This window comes from Lissotriton vulgaris, chromosome 7, assembly GCF_964263255.1.
Source record: "Lissotriton vulgaris chromosome 7, aLisVul1.2, whole genome shotgun sequence".
Classification (NCBI taxonomy): domain Eukaryota; kingdom Metazoa; phylum Chordata; class Amphibia; order Caudata; family Salamandridae; genus Lissotriton; species Lissotriton vulgaris.
Window position 1 is genome coordinate 276,113,392 of NC_141695.1, and position 19,247 is coordinate 276,132,638.

General features: G+C 44.9%; 1 protein-coding gene across 1 annotated transcript in view; it reads right to left on the reverse strand.

The window, feature by feature from the left end:
• Positions 1-19,247, reverse strand: part of LOC147701387 (uncharacterized) — a 194,049-nt gene that overhangs the window by 74,476 nt on the left and 100,326 nt on the right. The window contains exons 42-51 of the mRNA XM_086929343.1: positions 18,419-19,011; positions 16,374-16,935; positions 11,157-11,356; positions 10,219-10,611; positions 9,016-9,302; positions 7,509-7,783; positions 6,625-7,217; positions 4,978-5,545; positions 3,346-3,938; positions 1,862-2,423 (exon numbers count right to left, since the gene is read on the reverse strand). Of these exons, the coding sequence (XP_086785469.1) occupies positions 1,862-2,423; positions 3,346-3,938; positions 4,978-5,545; positions 6,625-7,217; positions 7,509-7,783; positions 9,016-9,302; positions 10,219-10,611; positions 11,157-11,356; positions 16,374-16,935; positions 18,419-19,011 (4,626 nt within the window). The remainder of the gene's footprint in view (positions 1-1,861; positions 2,424-3,345; positions 3,939-4,977; positions 5,546-6,624; positions 7,218-7,508; positions 7,784-9,015; positions 9,303-10,218; positions 10,612-11,156; positions 11,357-16,373; positions 16,936-18,418; positions 19,012-19,247) is intronic.

A 19,247-nucleotide genomic window follows, 5' to 3' on the forward strand; every position in this document is an offset into this window, starting at 1 on the left:
TTGTCACCCCAACAATGCTCAAGCATCTTTTTTTAAAACTGACCCTTACACCACTTAATTGACGCTTTGGAGTCAATGGTTGCCATGAATCCTAATGCAAGCACCAAAATGATAGAAAATCATCCAATTCCAGGTCGGCATTAAATGACAGCTCTAGTTGGATTACCTTAGGACATGGATCCCTCGGCACCATTGTTGCTCCATTTTGTGTTGTGTTGTCCTGCACTGGTGTTGTTTATTCAGGTGTTTATCCCTCCACAAGCGCACCGCCCAACTACTGTTAAACATATGCAGTGGACATTGTAGGGCATTGTTTTGGGACTACTTTCTTATTTCTTTAAAAGCCCTCCTGTTTTTACTAGCAACAGCCGGTTGTACCAAAGACGCTGCCTCTCCGATGCTTTTGCTCAACGAATGCCTCTCTAATGTATAGATAGCAAATATTTATATTTACAAACACACACTCTTGCACCGTAATCGTCTATATTACGCTCAGCTGGGGATTTTTGATTTCGGCTCAAAGAAGCGTTTTGTTTTTTACCATCTTGCCTCCCATAGGGATATTTGAATAATCAGCACTTTTTGATGTGGTGCTGGTCTTGCCCTTTATCTTTTAGCTGTGTCTGCAACTGGTTTCTTGGATATTTGCTGTTACTTCTCTGGCTCAGTCATGTGCCCAGGGCTGGACTGGCCAAAGCGGGTACCGGGCATTTCCTTGGTGGGCCACCAGGGTGCGGGGCGGTTTTGGACCCCTGGGGGCCGTTTTTGTTACAGGACCGCTTTTGCAGCATAGTTGCAATATCGGCTTCTGTAACAAATTCGGTCGAAACCGGCCCTGGCAAACATCTCGACGGCACCCCCAACTCCCTGGGGGCCGGCTGAGCACTTTGCCAGGGCCGGTTTTGGTTTCCAGTCCGGCCCTCATTGTGCCTTATTCGTGGCGGTTCCCTAACGAAGAAACAGGGCTGACAAGCGCACTCCATGAAAGATAGACACAAATAAACAAACAGTGGCAAAACCTAAAGGTGTCAACATACAGCTAAAGAACATTCATATTAACAATGCCAGAGGCTCATCGATCTGCCATTGTCAAGAGACATTGGCTTTGCCAATGATTGTTGTTCGTGCTACCCTTTCTTGTTGCGCTCCCATCACTTCTCTTTCTTTCCTTCTCTAGCCCTCCTATCATCTTTCTCGTTTTCAATTCTCAGTCGTTCCCCATTGTTCTGCTACACTGCTAAGCACCTCCTGTCAATTTAACTCCCCGTCATGATACAGACCCCCAGGCAGGCAGTTGTAAAAAGCAAACACAAAAAACAATAGAACGTGTCTCTTTTTTAAAACAACTGCAGCGGATATAACACAGTAGGAGGTCCTTCAATTCCCACAGCCTCGGTGCCACTGCACCAGCAGCTACACTCCCGGATTCACATCCGGAAGTTAGAGAGGCGAGCAAACCGAATGGCCCATACAATACGAAAGGCCACTTGGCGCTATGTTAGCCGATGTTTCGAAAGACAAAATTGAATGTACTGTAATAAAAAGAAAAATCTTCAGTTTCAGAAGGTGCTAATGTCTGTAGCTTCATGAATGTGCATATGGAGCTGTCACTATATATGAAACTAGAGAATTACGGATGCCAGCCTGTACCACAGACTGCTTATAAGCAAAGTGGTTAATTTTTGAAACAATGTTGGCTAGAACTCAGAGGCATTCTACATACAGGTTTTACCAATAAAGCATTTATCAAATGTACATTGAACACACACATAATTTCATTATTGCTTAAAAGTGTATCCTGTTCTTCTTTTCTCTGGCAGAGTTGATTCACTCCCTTAAAACGAAGAACTACTTCACTCACCACAGAAGGAGCTGTTCCTCCAGCTGCCAATGGCCACATTGGAGGCCTGGCAGGCGGCCGCGTAGGTTTGAACGGCATGGCACAGGACGGTGCTGTTCCTTTCAGTCAGGCAGTGGTCGTAGACACAGTCAGAGTAGTAGTGAGCCGGGTTGATCTTTGAGTGACAGGAGGAGAAGGGCCCTCTGGGGTCTTGGATGATCCAACAGGCTCTCTTGGAGGCCATCATCTTGTCTGCACTGCAGACCGGGCAGTCACCTGAGCAGCCGTGGTCACAGCTAGCGCTGCCTTCAGAAACCCAGCTGGAACCAAAGGTGAAGGCGTTAGTAATGACAGACCCACTTCGGGTAGTAAAGTCATCGGACACCACCCCGTTGAAGTTCCCACATAGACCACTGGTTTGGCCTCGGAATCGAGCAGGAAGTGTCAGGAAGACGCTGTAGACCATGTCATAGTTGACTGTAAGGCCAAAGTCTGTTTTCAGCACCGTGTAGTCCCCACTTTTAAAGATGACGATTCTTCCACTGTTGATATTCACTGGCAGAGTCTGAATGATTCCATTGATCTGATGGAGAGAGTTACAGTGAGTGGCTCGTTATTAAAAGTGATGGTTGCTCTGGCCATAAAGACAATTACCAAACAAACAAACACGTTTTCCTATGCCTTTTCACCAGATGGGACCATTGTGAGTTGTCTTTTTAAAGTGACTTGTTTCGTGGTTTTTAGGTGTCCAAGAGACATCTCTATAATACTGAAGCTTTGATACCTAAGTCCCTCACCTGACCCTGGTGTCCCCACCACATGCTCACCTTTCAGCTGCAGTATGGATAACCTCGTCACAATAAACGTAACTGCACTTTTATACCATTTACAGCTGAACATTAGCCTGCCCCAACTAGAATTATTGTCTTTACAAGTCACCTGTACAACTATTTCTGCCGTGATGAGCACATCAGCAATCCGGAATGCAGATAGCTACTTTACATATATAAAGCACCCTAAGCTGTGCTCTCGCGAGAATAGGTGTTTCTTAATTCGATAAACCATACCATAACCAAGCTACACAAGACCGGAAATAAACAAAAGAAAGAAAGATCACAGGGAAGCATTCTGAATATAAGTAGATGGGGTAAAAAAACACCCACATTAAAATGTCCTCAGAAATCCACAACAAATTTGAGCAAAGATGTCTAAACCTATCGGAGCCAGAAACAAGAACTGTGTCTAAAGCAGCTGGCCTATTCTTAGGTACGGCTAGCAGCCTGTCGTGGCCGTGGTAAGCCAACCATCATTGTGAGCAAAAGAAAAACGATGAGAGACCATATCCAACATAGCCATCTAACCAAGACAGCACGGTGAAGAAAAGCATCATTTCAGAGCTTTAATGAACACTGTTTGCTGCTCAGAAAACATGGGTAAGTTATTAATGAGGACGTATGTGCGAAGTTGGCATACATTAGGATGACTTCATCCAAACTATAACTTACCTCAACTGTGCCACGCTTTCCACTCTGGAGATGTATCTGGGTCTGATACACAGAAACAAAGACCTCCTTGGTCACCGCCACCTGCAGGCCCGGCAGCTTTTCATTCTTCACCTCCACTCTGAAGAAGGGCAGAGAACCATTGGAGCCTTGGACTTCAGACAGGACGTACTTGCAGGTGCCCTGGAAATCAAACCTTCTCCCATCGAAGCTGGTGTAATGAGGGTCTCCTGAGGCCCGGCAGATACCATCAGGCAGAACATGGCAACCATAGACGCCTTTGACAGTGGTGCAAGTCTCACCAGTGGCACAAGATGAGAGTGAACACTGGACAGTCCTGGTGGAGCCATCACACCGGCACAAAGTCTGGCAGTTGTCCTGTTTCCAGAAAGTGCCTCCTGCTTTGTAGTATTTGCCGTTTTCTGTGCAGCCGCACTGACTCTGTGGCACACAGTCAGTGCCACTTAGAACAAACCCGCTCTCACACTGGCATCCTTCCTTGCACTGACCGCGGCAGACGGTTGAGGCATTGGCACAGGTAGCAGGGCAAGAAGATCCACATAACTCGTACTTCTGATTACTGGGACATGTAATGCCTGTAAAATAAAAATGGCATTAAATTGAGACCTACATGGATACTTGGTGCTCATCAATGTCCAGTCGGAAAACTGTACAAATATAATTACAATAAGAAAGACAACATATTTCTGACACCACTACTACTGCTACTATCACTACTATTGCTACTTTTGATAATATTGATTATGATAGCAAAAAAACAAAATATTTGGGATGATGTGGAATACCAGAGCAGTGTCCTTGGAGCACTGTATACACATCACAGATGTTTCTGTGTTTCTCATAGCTTTGGAAGTAATACATAAGACAGGGACGTGGAAACATTGACTCACTGGTTCCTACAACCAGCAGTAGAATTCACTAGAATCTTCTCTTCAAGAACAGTTCCTAATGTAAAGAGGACAGAATATGTTCCTAGACCTATTTATAGGTTAGAGCTGTGTCAATGATGTGGGAAACAGCGAACTATTAATCAGCCAAACCCATAACTATGGTAATACAGGGATAAAGAAGATTATTGTATTCTGATTCAGTCAGATGGATCAAGAAACGCATGTAACAGAATATTATATGTCTCAAAATCGGTCCATTATCCACAATATTTAATAAAATAAGGATTGCAGTGATAAAATAAAAGGTAAATCTGTGGTGAAAGTATCACATATAACGGATTTTCAGTCACAGAATGAAACATTTTACATAGAAGGTTTTTTTTTATTTGGAAGATGAAGGCAGATATACCCACATTTGTGCTTGTTTTATTATAATAAGTAGCTATAAGTGGCAATTATAGGTAAGCTATGAGCAGCAAGTGTGTTCATGTGGATTTACTCATTTCTATCCAAGGGGCAAAGAAAGGTATTTGTTTCCCAGATAAAGTCACATTTCATGTGTTTCAGAAAATCAGGACAGCAAAGTAATATTAGGGTCTATCTTGCACTGTTTGGGTCCACATCATTACACTATGGAAACTGTAACTCACCTACACTGCCCTGGGGTAACTAAAAGGCATAATGAGGAGTAAAATCAATAAAAATCAAACGTTTTTCGACATACCACATCCAGTGAGTGTCCTCCATGGTTGTATGGCATTGCCACGGCTCTGGCAATGATGGGCATAATTTTTCACAATTTCACATAGTGTCTGCTGGTCGCCGTCTGTTCCACACAGGTCATAGACACAGTTCTTGAAGTAGACCTCAGTGTCAGCATTGATGCTGTCTTTAAAGGGACCGTTTGGATCTTTCATGATTCCACAGTGGTTCTGGTCGCTGAACTGGGACACCATGTCCTCACCACACACAGGTGGATTGTCAGTGTCTATGCAGTTGAAAGCAGAGTCCTCGTCTTCTTCCTTCCAGCTGTTTCCAAAAGTGATGGCACTGCCCACCAGGGATCCATCAGGAATCCTGAAGTCATCACTCTTGTTCCCATTGAAGTTTCCACAAAGGCCAGCAAGGGATCCTGAGTATGCTGCAGGCACCTGCACAGCTACGTGATGCCACCAGTCATAGGACACTACAAGGCCAAAGTCTGTCTGGACGACTGCAGAGGAGCCACTGTAATACACTTGGATCTTCCCAGATTGACTGGAAACTGGGAGAATATGTTGGAAGCCATTGATCTGAAATAATTATGCATAGTTTACATTAAAATATAGGAGAGGCACTTAATGTTTCTCTTTGTAGTTTCTTTACTCAGGCCTCATGTTGGATTTTCATTTCCTCTGCATATACACAATTGTAATTGTGATAAATGAATCATATTTGAAGTCATAAAGATTCCTGATGAAGACATTTGTACATCATAATAGACAACTTCACATAACTTCTACCGCCCAGGTCCTATCATTATGATTTGTCCACCATACAAGCTATCTACTGTATTTATCGTCATTAAACTTACTTTGAAAAACTGGCATATACATTTGTTCTGCTGGCTCTCATTTTGTCTACAATCTAGATTGCCACTTTTTTAGAGTCGCTCACGAAAATGGTTAATTTGTTTATCCGTGGATAATTTGTGCTGCAGGGTGGCTGTTGATTGGCATAAAATGAATGAAGAAGACATGTCACCGCAAAGTGGTGCATCATGTATCCATTACTGATGGAACCTCAATCTTTTATTTTCATCTCTCAACGTGGCTATCGCTGGCAGTACCCAACTAATGCCAAGAGTGAGCGCCCATGATGCTTGTTACCGGATCCTCAACATTGTATTTATGAGGACAGGCTTGCAATCTTGAGTGCAATTAAAGATTTTGCAAAAAGTGAGTTACCTGGTGCTTGCTATATACAATGCAGGATACTTCCTTGTACAACATACGGCTCTTTTGCACTCTGGGCATTCTCCGTGGCATTTTATTGTTTGTATTAATTGTCCAGTATGCAAAAGAGTGCAGAAGTGATGCTGTGCTTTACCTCTTCAAGAAGCGTTCAAGCTACACGGCTTGTACCTTTGGAATTGACTCATGCTCGACATATATTTTATTCGTTTCATTTTCAGTATGCTAAACATGTTTAAAACGCCTCACACCATCTCCACTATTAGCGCTATTCATTTATTGTTATTCCCCATTCTTGCTACTGGTTTATGTGTTCTCCTAATGGTTACTTAGACCTGTCATTAACAAATAGACACATCACATTCTCTTTTAGATTAGGTCAATTTCTGCATGTTAATAGGAATCAGGTCTTTCATTACCTGAACTTGGCCATATTCTCCACTTGTTATAGTAATTTGCTCTCCATAGACATTTACTTCCACTCTTCGCGTCCAGGCCACCACTGGTGATGATCGGTGCTCGTTCTGTACTACGACGCTAAAGTCAACGAGAGAGCCGGTCTGGGAAGTAGACTTGCTGAGGGTGTACTTGCAGGTGCCCTGGTAGTCGAAGGTGACTCCATCAAAGGTGCGGTAGTGAGGATCTCCAGAGGCCCAGCAGATTCCGCTGTTTACAGGGTAGCACCTCCTGATTCCATTCATGACCTTACATTCTTCTAGGGCGGCACATGTGTGGGCCTCACACACCATCTCTTGGGCGATGCAGGTGCATTTCTGGCTGCAGGTGTCTGTTAGGAAGACCTCATCTCCCAGGTTGTAGTAGACGCCATCCATGGTGCAGCCACACTGACTTACAGGGACACAAAGGCCAGAGTGAAGAGCAAACCCTTCATCACAGAAGCATCCGTCCACGCTCTCTGCAGCGCATGGCGCACTCTGGTTCAGGTTGCGGCAGGTGGTTGGGCAGCCAGTGCCAAACAGTTCATAGTGGCTGTTGTCAGTGCAGTTGTCATCTAGGAAGAACAACACAAAGTAAACTCATCAATTTTAAGTTGACGGGTTTGAAGCTACAGGTGGAATATCTTATGAGCAATATTTTGCTTGTTGCTTAATTAAACCCTTCCTATATATTATGTAAACACTGTGCTTGTGACTAGTGGGGTTTAAAAGTCAAATTCAAATGCCTCTGAGAAACACAAAGTAAATATGTCCTTAACTGTTTGTCCAGGCTATTTTTGTGAAAGGGATTAATGGAGTGGGGCAGCTCAAGTATTTAAAGCAGTGTAGGAGGGTGGTTGACTTACCACATTGCAGCTCCGCCCTCCAGTCTGGAATCACCAAGCTGTGAAGGTTACAGATGTCCTCGTAGGCCTGGACAGCTGTGCAGAGCATCCCCTTGTTGGTGCCGTAGAAGCAGAGATCATACACACAAGAGGCCACAAAAGGTTCCGCGTCCTCGTGCCACAGGCACTCATCGAAGGGGCCTGATGGGCGGGTGATGATCCTGCACTGCGCCTCGATGGCTCCCAGATTGGTGCAGGTGTCGTTGGAGCTGCTCACACCTGTATCATCCTCACACCTGAAGAGAGAAGAGAGAATGAAACTCAAATGTAAGGAGTCTTGGACTTGATATGAATTGAATTTGTGTTAAAACAAACAGAGGGAGGATGCATCCTTTTCAATGATTGCCCTCAAACCACGACCATTGCTGTTTCACAAACACTGGTCACGCCGCTCCTCTTGCCCCCCACCCCCTTCAGAAAGACACTTATAAACTGCGATTGTTTCCATTTCCGGCAATTTCTCAAGCTCAGAATGCGCAGCAATACAGACTTCTTTAACTTTCAGTGTACGATTCAGTGTGAATTGTACTACTCCTCTCTTCCCAAGTGAATGAGTCCCAGCTGCAAAGAGTCCCAGCGGGGAGCAGGGCAGGCTATGTCTGTGCTTATAATACCCTCCTTTGGTGAAGACACAATGCAGGGGACAATCAGAGTGTGTGTGGCATGCACAGCATCCACTGGACGGCATCATGCCCGTTGTGCAGCGGTATGTGAAGCAGTAAAGCTAAGTGACACAGATGGCACATACTCATTCAAAAGTTGCCACTCTTAGAATTACCCCTTTGGTCTGCCCCTCGCAGGGCATGGAAGGGTCTGCACAGAAGGGGGGCTTGCCCTGCCCCCCTGGCTAGGCAGGTAGTGGATGAGGATCGCGCTAGGGCTCTGTGCCCCTTAACTACTGATCACCCCTTTGGGCCCTGGTGGTTACTGAGGTGCACTGAACACATGTTGTTTGTACAGCACTTTTGGTGCTGAGAAGTTTACATCATTCATATTTCAGTGATTGCGGTTTCTTGTGCGGATCTCCAGGATGCCTCCATATCCCATTAATAGGACCCAAATTTAATACATTGTCCAATCTCTCCACAGCACCTGGAAGCACTTTCTGGATTACAGAGGGCTTTACACACCGGCTTCGCTCATTTATTCATTCATGCTTTTTATGAACATTTCATGAGCAGCTCCTCCTGAATATGCTGTATATTATTCACTACACATTTCACTGCCCCCATGTATCATCTACCATTTATTTGCTCTAAACTTCACTAGTGTCTCAGTATATCATAAGACGTATATCTGACCTTGGTATTTCGGTATTTATGGTCATTTTAATTTTACATAATTGAGACAAAAATACCACTTACCCGGCAAGGAAAAGAAAAACATCATCAAACACTTCCTCAAGCTACAGAATGCTGTATATATTTTAGTGTTTCTTTTCTGAAAGTTAAGACGTAAATTGTCTCACCCTGCTGAATGGATGTCTGCTTTCCAGGAGTTCCCAAACTCTGCGTCGTTGCGCGCAAGACTTCCATCCGGCTTCGCCTTGTCGTCCTTGGGGTTTCCGTTGTAGTTGCCGCACATGCCCCGCACTTGGTTCTTGTACTGGGGCCCAACTTGTACTGTGACTGTGTTTACCCCGTTGTACTGGATGCGGACCCCGAAGGCTGTGTCCACAGAGATGGCGCTCTTGGCCGCTGTGACGGTTCCAAGAGACCCCACCAAGGCTGGGAGTCTGCTCTTGACTCCATTGATCTGGAAGACATCAAATATCCCTTTGACAGATCGCGATTTTTAAAAGCAACAAGAGCCAAATGTAAATCAATCACGTTGTAACTACCGAAGTCTGTTGGTAAAATATCAATTAGTAAGTCATTAGAGTCAATTAATGGCACGTGGCCTCCAATATTTCTTGGTTAAGTCATTAAAGTGCTGACTCACCACTTGTTTTAAAACAGTTTCTGCATTGAACACTGAAAAGACTGCGAAGGGTTTTGGGATCAATAACAAGGGATCGATAGCTTCTTCCGGTCCCTCTGAAAGATGAGACACTAGTTATGCACTCACTTTGTATAGTGTGAGCATATGGCAGCGGTTAACAGAACCCACAGCACACTAAGACAGGATTCCTGTCTATTAAACTTCATTTGGACATTTTGTGGCCATGAAGCCTTTTTGGAGCTATCCGAAACAAGTCAATATCGAACAAGATTTCTAGTAAATGTATTAAAAGTTATCAAAACTACAATTTTTATAATTGTATCTAACTGTAAAAGTACAACGACTATGATAGTAAAAACACGAATCATACAGTACTACACTGGAGCACACTTTTCTGCATCCATCTCATTCTCCACGCAAATCTGGAATCAAACATGTGCCTGTATTTAGTGTTTGTGCGACAAATGTAAATAACTATATTAAATATTTCCAATAACAATATTATGAGTAATGTTTGCTTTGGCCTTGAATGCTGTCTAAATTTTCCTATGTCAATTTTAAAAGTTGGATTGTTACACACCAATAAAAAAAAAAATTCTTCAAAACTGTGGTTGGATTATGTTGTGAAGTTCTTGCATCTGGGGAGGGAGCTTTTGAACAGTGAATCAGGTGAACATGACTAGTATGGAACTGTCTATCATTTATAATACAGATAAAGTGTTAATCTCACCAGAGGAACCTTTCCTTGTTCAAAGACCAGCTTGAAGTTCTCATCAGTGCTGCTCAGCCAGACGGAGACGCGGTACACAAAGGACACTTTGGGGTTCTGGTAGCGTCTGTTCTCTGCCACCACCCGGTAGGAGAATCCTGAAGCAGCGATTGAGCCCTGGCTGATCTCGTAGGCACAGGTCCCCATGAAATTGGCTACAGTCCCATCAAAGGTGTGGTAGTGTGGGTCTCCGGTCACCGTGCAGATTGCCCACGGGCTCTGGCACCCTAGCTTCCCATTCTTCACTGCACACTCCTGTCGCTGGGCACAACTGCTGCTAGCACAGCGGAAGTTACCAGTGGAGTCACAGCGGCACCTCTTGGAGCAGTCAGAGAGCCAGATGTATTCTCCAACCTGTGAGACAGAGAAAGGGGATTATATGGAGAGGAAACTGAAGACAAAGTAATTCCATGCATGGATAACATGTGACAGCGAGAGATAGAAGGTTACAGAGAGGAAAGAGACAGGCAAGACACGACATGCTCAGACAAAAGAACACACAGATAGTATAGGCCATACTTACAGGACAGGACAGACATTCATGGAAAAGACATGCAAAAAGGAAGATAAGCAGAGATTGGAGGGAAATAGATAGATAGATAGATAGATAGATAGATAGATAGATAGATAGATAAATAGATAGATAGATAGATAGATAGACAGGTAGACAGATAGATAGATAGGTAGATAGATAGATAGATAGATAGATAGATAGATAGATAGATAGATAGATAGATAGATAGATAGATAGATAGATAGATAGATAGATATATAGATAGATAGATAGATAGACAGACAAAGAGAACAAGGCTCTAAGAGAATAGGAGGAGACTGAACAAAAGATATATTTGAAATGTGAAATTATTCATCTGCAATACCAGTGCTGAAGTTATACTCACGCTGTAGTACATCCCCTCGTGCTGACAGCCGCACTCCTCCGCTCTCACACAGTTGTCGCCACTTCTCTGGTACCCATCATCACATACGCAGCCCTCGGAGCAGGTGGCATCACAGTGTGAGAGCAAAGATGAGGAGACACAGGAGTCCTGACACCTCCGATGGCAAAGTTCATAGTGGCTGTTGGTTGGACACTCTATGCCTGCAGATACCAAAAGGAATACATTGTCTGTTAGAAAGCGCTAACAAACTTAGCAGTCAGAAAATGCAGTATTACAGACACTATTAGTTCCAAAAGACGAAAAGCATAACCTATCACATGACCACTGCAGACAACAGCCTTTACCTATCACATGACCATTGCAGACACAGCCTTTACCTATCACATGAACACTGCAGACAACAGCCTTTACCTATCACATTACCACTGCAGACAACAGCCTTTACCTATTACATGACCAATGCGGACACCAGTCTTTACCTATCCCATTACGAAAGGAGACACCAGTCTTTAGCTATCACATAACCAAAGCAGACACCCCCCATAACTTATCACATGACCGATGAAATCACCAGCCTTCATAATCAATGCAGACACAAGCCTTTACCTATCACGCGATCAATGCAGGCACCAGTCTTTAACTATTGAATTAAAGTGACATATTATCCTACTACTTTACATGAACTCTTTGTGATAATGTGAAGTTTTTTGCCGGTCTGCACATGTCACATCATGTAGCAGATGAGGTTTTCCTAAACCAGTGGGAGCAGCAAAAGAGCTGCAGGTAATTACATTGGTGAGACAGCAATGTTTGTGGAATAGGGCAAGTGCTTAATTTGAGCCAGTGGTGTCCAGTGCACAACATCAGCACTTAATTGTCAGCACCGGCTCTCGTGACAGTTCAACACAAGGTGGCGGTGTCTGTTTAATTTTGGAATGAGCACAACAACTGTGTTTATTAAGTCGAATTGCATTGAAAATGAAAAATGCCCTCCTCCATGCCATTATTATGTCTTTGTGTGGCCTGAAATAGTTTAAATTGTCACGCTAGTAGGAGTGTAATGGATAGGTGTTATGTTGGTATTGTCAGTGGCAGCGCTGGCAGGGTCACTACATGGCACAGGCTGCAATAGTCTTCTCAGAAGGGACCTGACATTTGTTACAAATTAAGCACTGACAGGGCAGTCATGAAAGACTGACATAGAATATTTAATTTGCCTTTCTCGATTGCCAGACTTGTCACCCCAACAATGCTCAAGCATCTTTGTTTGAAACTGACCCTTACACCACTTAATTGACGCTTTGGAGTCAATGGATGCCATGAATCTTAATGCAAGCACCAAAATGATAGAAAATCATCCAATTCCAGGTCGGCATTAAATGACAGCTCTAGTTGGATTACCTTAGGACATGGATCCCTCGGCACCATTGTTGCTCCATTTTGTGTTGTGTTGTCCTGCACTGGTGTTGTTTATTCAGGTGTTTATCCCTCCACAAGCGCACCGCCCAACTACTGTTAAACATATGCAGTGGACATTGTAGGGCATTGTTTTGGGACTACTTTCTTATTTCTTTAAAAGCCCTCCTGTTTTTACTAGCAACAGCCGGTTGTACCAATGACGCTGCCTGTACGATGCTTTTGCTCAACGAATGCCTCTCGAATGTCTAGATAGCAAATATTTATATTTACAAACACACACTCTTGCACCGTAATCGTCTATATTACGCTCAGCTGGGGATTTTTGATTTCGGCTCACAGAAGCGTTTTGTTTTTTACCATCTTGCCTCCCATAGGGATATTTGAATAATCAGCACTTTTTGATGTGGTGCTCGTCTTGCCCTTTATCTTTTAGCTGTGTCTGCAACTGGTTTCTTGGATATTTGCTGTTACTTCTCTGCAGTGCTTTAAATGGGCCGGTACTCACCGGTACTGAGTACCGGCACTTCTACATTTTCGGGCCCTCAGTACCGGCACTTCTCATTAGCCAAGGGAGAGTACCGGTCCCCTAATAGTTGCACTGCAGGCTCCGATTGTTTATCTCCTGTAACACAGGTCAGATGCCGCTCTGCCTCTCAGGAACTTGTAAGAGCGCCAAGCCTCCTGCAGTCGCTGTTGGAGATTTCAGCAGCGTCCATGTGAATGGCCCTAGACTGCAGGGGTCTAAGAGGGCCTGCTGTGCCTCACGCTGTGCTTAACAGTGCAGGTGTTTATCTTTCCACGAGGTCGATAATTGGCTTAAGTGACTAAAACCCACATCAAAAATTCGGGCTGCAGAGCAAGTACTTTGCATTACTTTAACTGGAACTGAACATGCAGTTAAGGCAGTTTCCTTTAAGATCCTGGCAATTGTTTGAAATGTATTTAAAGAACTGTCTGGCGACGGGTGTGAGGGAAGTTGAACCCATTAATCGATCAGAAGGGCAGCAAACAGGGAGGGAGGTGAAAGTGTGAGAGATCATCAGAAGATTCTTCGGAGCATATGCTTTAAAGAAATATAAGGCGTGACAGACCCCTAGAGACCCTCTCGTGATAACATCTGCCTTATTTACAAGTTGGGGGCGTGGGCATAGCGATGGTGGTCGCCACAATTGCACGTTATAGATGGTGTCCGTGTATCATGGCAGTGTATGTGTGTGTCATCTTAGAAAGGGATACGAACAGGACTATTTATTGTCTGAGCAAAAACACAAGTGGGAAGGGTCGTGTATAGCATGGCACTGTTGAGGATGCGAAGTCGCCCGGAAACATGGTTGGGACCGGAACTGAGGGAAGTTCAGGTAAGACGTGAGGAGGAAGTAAAGATGGCACTGGGTGATCTACAACTTAGCTGTGCATTTATAAAAACAGAGACGGTCATTTCACGGCCCTGATTTAGGCAAGATCAGAGTTTAAAGTGGGAACTTGTAGAGCTGTGCCTTGGAAAATGTACGGTTACGAGCGGACTAGAGCGAGTTGTGTATAAACTAGAAGGTCGTGGTGTTTTGGCACATATCGCTGCTTTATTTCGTCCAAGACTTTGGGTAGTGTTTGGTGTTTAGTACTAATTAAGTCCGTAAGATTGCGATCAGTCTTAGCATATTTAGGAGTTGCCAAGGTTACAAGGAATTGGAAAGTATTGTGCGCAAGATACCGGGGCGCTTCTGCCTCTTTGGTCCTCTAGCTGGATAAGGCAGCACTTGGGGTCAATGGATTTGTCCGTAGTTAGATAGCGAGAGTGCTCTTTTCGATAATTCACAGTTTGAAGGATCAGAAGGAGATTGTTGCTAGGGATGCTGTCCGACAGAGCGCGGTCTTTGCAAAGGAGCTCATATTTCGAAATGTTTTGTAAATGTGTAGTATGGCGGAGAGGGCCGTAGTCTTGAAGGTCCTGATCGCTGAGTTGGTATTCTATTTACTGTGGCGATACCTTGAAGTCTTGGTACATGTAGAGAGAAGTACGTTTCTCAACAGAATTTAAATATTCGTTGTACACTCTTCTTCCTAGTTGAGACCAATAAAGCAGCTCTACTCAAGCGTTTCGTATAGTAATAAAACTTTGCTCTAAGATGTGGTTCCATAAAACGTATCAAAATACTGACATTTTAAACCGAGGACCGGCTTAAGTGGTGTACATTGCTTGAGAATATGCATTGATGTGTATTTTAAACATTTCTTCCCATACAGAGGGAAAAGGGTTTGTTACCTCCTGTTTCTTATTGGCATTTATTCTATTGGCATTTATTCTTTGATTGGTGCTGTTCAGCAAAGAGCTTGTTGCATTTAATTATATGATGCCGGGATGTGACAGTCAGCATGTACCTATACAAGCCTTACCATATATCTCGCCAGCTACCTGTGAAGGCATTTCTGAAATAAGTAAACTTTATTCCATCAGCTAGTTGCTGCAATTGATATAGAAGTCATTATGTATCATCATATGTCGCCATAAGCCCCACCCCTAGCCCCGCCCACTAACCACGCCCCTAACGCATATTAATGAGTACCTGCATTTATTATTTTCCATTTAAAGCACTGCTTCTCTGGCTCAATCATGTGCCCAGGGTCGGACTGGCCAAAGCGGGTACCGGGCATTTCCTTGGTGGGCCACCAGGGTGCGGGGCGGTTTTGGACCCCTGGGGGCCGTTATTGTTACAGGACCGCTTTTGCAGCATAGTTGCAATATCGGCTTCTGTAACAAAATCGTTCGAAACCGGCCCTGGCAAACATCTCGACGGCACCCCCAACTCCCTGGGGGCCGGCTGAGCACTTTGCCAGGGCCGGTTTTGGTTTCCAGTCCGGTCCTCATTGTGCCGTATTCGTGGCGGTTCCATTACGCAGAAACATGGCTGACAAGCGCACTCCATGAAAGATAGACACAAATAAACAAACAGTGGGAAAACCTAAAGGTGTCAACATACAGCTAAAGAACATTCATATTAACAATGCCAGAGGCTCATCGATATGCCATTGTCAAGAGACATTGGCTTTGCCAATGATTGTTGTTCATGCTACCCTTTCTTGTTGCGCTCCCATCACTTCTCTTTCTTTCCTTCTCTAGCCCTTCTATCATCTTACTCGTTTTTAATTCTCAGACGTTCCCCATTGCTCTGCTACACTGCTAAGCACCTCCTGTCAACTCCCCGTCATGATACAGACCCCCAAGCAGGCAGTTGTAAAAAGCAAACACAAAAAACAATAGAACGTGTCTCTTTTTTTAAAAAAACTGCAGCGGATGTAACACAATATGAGGTCCTTCAATTCCCACAGCCTCGGTGCTACTGCACCAGCAGCTACACTCCCGGATTCACATCCGGAAGTTAGAGAGGCGAGCAAACAGATTGGCCCATACAATACGAAAGGCCACTTGGCGCTATGTTAGCCGATGTTTCGAAAGACAAAATTGAATGTACTGTAATAAAAAGAAAAATCTTCAGTTTCAGAAGGTGCTAATGTCTGTAGCTTCATGAATGTGCATTTGGAGCTGTCACCATATGTGAAACTAGAGAATTACGGATGCCAGCCTGTGCCACAGACTGCTTATAAGCAAAGTGGTTAATTTTTGAAACAATGTTGGCTAGAACTCAGAGGCATTCTACATACAGGTTTTACGAATAAAGCATTTAACAAATGTACATTGAACACACACATAATTTCATTATTGCTTAAAAGTGTATCCTGTTCTTTTTTTCTCCGGCAGAGTTGATTCACTCCCTTAAAACGAAGAACTACTTCACTCACCACAGAAGGAGCTGTTCCTCCAGCTGCCAATGGCCACATTGGAGGCCTGGCAGGCGGCCGCGTAGGTTTGAACGGCATGGCACAGGACGGTGCTGTTCCTTTCAGTCAGGCAGTGGTCGTAGACACAGTCAGAGTAGTAGTGAGCCGGGTTGATCTTTGAGTGACAGGAGGAGAAGGGCCCTCTGGGGTCTTGGATGATCCAACAGGCTCTCTTGGAGGCCATCATCTTGTCTGCACTGCAGACGGGGCAGTCACCTGAGCAGCCGTGGTCACAGCCAGTGCTGCTTTCAGAAACCCAGCTGGAACCAAAGGTGAAGGCGTTAGTAATGACAGACCCACTTCGGGTAGTAAAGTCATCGGACACCACCCCGTTGAAGTTCCCACATAGACCACTGGTTTGGCCTCGGAATCGAGCAGGAAGTGTCAGGAAGACGCTGTAGACCATGTCATAGTTGACTGTAAGGCCAAAGTCTGTTTTCAGCACCGTGTAGTCCCCACTTTTAAAGATGACGATTCTTCCACTGTTGATATTCACTGGCAGAGTCTGAATGATTCCATTGATCTGATGGAGAGAGTTACAGTGAGTGGCTCGTTATTAAAGGTGATGGTTGCTCTGGCCATAAAGACAATTACCAAACAAACAAACACGTTTTCCTATGCCTTTTCACCAGATGGGACCATTGTGAGTTGTCTTTTTAAAGTGACTTGTTTCGTGGTTTTTAGGTGTCCAAGAGACATCTCTATAATACTGAAGCTTTGATAGCTAAGTCCCTCACCTGACCCTGGTGTCCCCACCACATGCTCACCTTTAGCTGCGGTATGGATAACCTTGTCACAATAAACGTAACTGCACTTTTAAAACATTTACAGCTCAACATTAGCCTGCCCCAACTAGAATTATGGTCTTTACAAGTCACCTGTACAACTATTTCTGCCGTGATGAGCACATCAGCAATCCGGCATGCAGTTAGCTACTTTACATATATAAAGCACCCTAAGCTGTGCTCTCGCGAGAATAGGTGTTTCTTAATTCGATAAACCATACCATAACCAAGCTACACAAGACCGGAAATAAACAAAAGAAAGAAAGATCACAGGTGTAATGTTGGGGGCCCTGGGCCCTCGTGCTAGAGAATGACTGACACAGACAAAAACAGCTACATAGTGCAGCTGGCACGCCTCACATTGCTTGAGGCACCATGTACAGTTTATAGCGGGTGGGCTCCGCTGAATATTCTTTGGTTATTAGGCGCCTGGCAGCTCCCCTCATGCTGCCGGCGCTCTTCGTTGCCGGTTTTTCACCCCTTTGCCGCACTTCTTACATGCGACGGGGGAAACGCTGCAGGCAGGCCGCGGGTGGGCTCCGCTGGTCCTGCTTACTTATGGGGCACAGTATGTATCGGTAGCGGGTAGCCTCTGCTCTGTGTTTTTCGGGGGTGCCGGCTGGCGGCCGCCATCATGTAGTTCTGACCGTTGCGGGTGGGCTCCGCTTTCGATATCGGTCACTGCTAGAGGCTCACCTTCGGCCGATGGGCCTCTCTTGATCTGCGGGTGGGCTCCGCTTCAGTCACTACACGGTGGGGCCTCATTGGCGGCCGACGCGGGTGGGCTCCGGTCGGTCCACTATACTTTCTCCTCCCGGCGGAAGGCTCACACTGGGCATGGAGGTGCGGGGTGGACTCCCGGTCACCTCCTTGTGGATCTTCAGGCCCGGGGCAGAAATCCACAACAAATTTGAGCAAAGATGTCTAAACCTATCGGAGTCAGAAACAAGAACTGTGTCTAAAGCAGCTGGCCTATTCTTAGGTACGGCTAACAGCCTGTCGTGGCCCTGGTAAGCCAACCATCATTGTGAGCAAAAGAAAAACGATGAGAGACCATATCCAACATAGCCATCTAACCAAGTCAGCACCGTGAAGAAAAGCATCATTTCAGAGCTTTAATGAACACTGTTTGCTGCTCAGAAAACATGGGTAAGTTATTAACAAGGAAGTATGTGCGAAGTTGGCATACATTAGGATGACTTCATCCAATCTATAACTTACCTCAACTGTGCCACGCTTTCCACTCTGGAGATGTATCTGGGTCTGATACACAGAAACAAAGACCTCCTTGGTCACCGCCACCTGCAGGCCCGGCAGCTTTTCATTCTTCACCTCCACTCTGAAGAAGGGCAGAGAACCATTCGTGCCTTGTACTTCAGACAGGACGTACTTGCAGGTGCCCTGGAAATCAAACCTTCTCCCATCGAAGCTGGTGTAATGAGGGTCTCCTGAGGCCCGGCAGATACCATCAGGCAGAACATGGCAGCCATAGACGCCTTTGACAGTGGTGCAAGTCTCACCAGTGGCACAAGATGAGAGTGAACACTGGACAGTCCTGGTGGACCCATCACACCGGCACAAAGTCTGGCAGTTGTCCTGTTTCCAGAAAGTGCCTCCTGCTTTAAAGTATTTGCCGTTTTCTGTGCAGCCGCACTGACTCTGTGGCACACAGTCAGTGCCACTTAGAACAAACCCGCTCTCACACTGGCATCCTTCCTTGCACTGACCGCGGCAGACGGTTGAGGCATTGGCACAGGTAGCAGGGCAAGAAGATCCACATAACTCGTACTTCTGATTACTGGGACATGTAATGCCTGTAAAATAAAAATGGCATTAAATTGAGACCTACATGGATACTTGGTGCTGATCAATGTACAGTCTGAAAAACTGTACAAATATAATTACGATAAGAAATACAACATATTTCTGACACCACTACTACTGCTACTATCACTACTATTGCTACTTAACATTGATTATGATAGCAAAAAAAAATAAGGTGGACTACCAGAGCAGTGTCCTTGGAGCACTGTATACACATCACAGATGT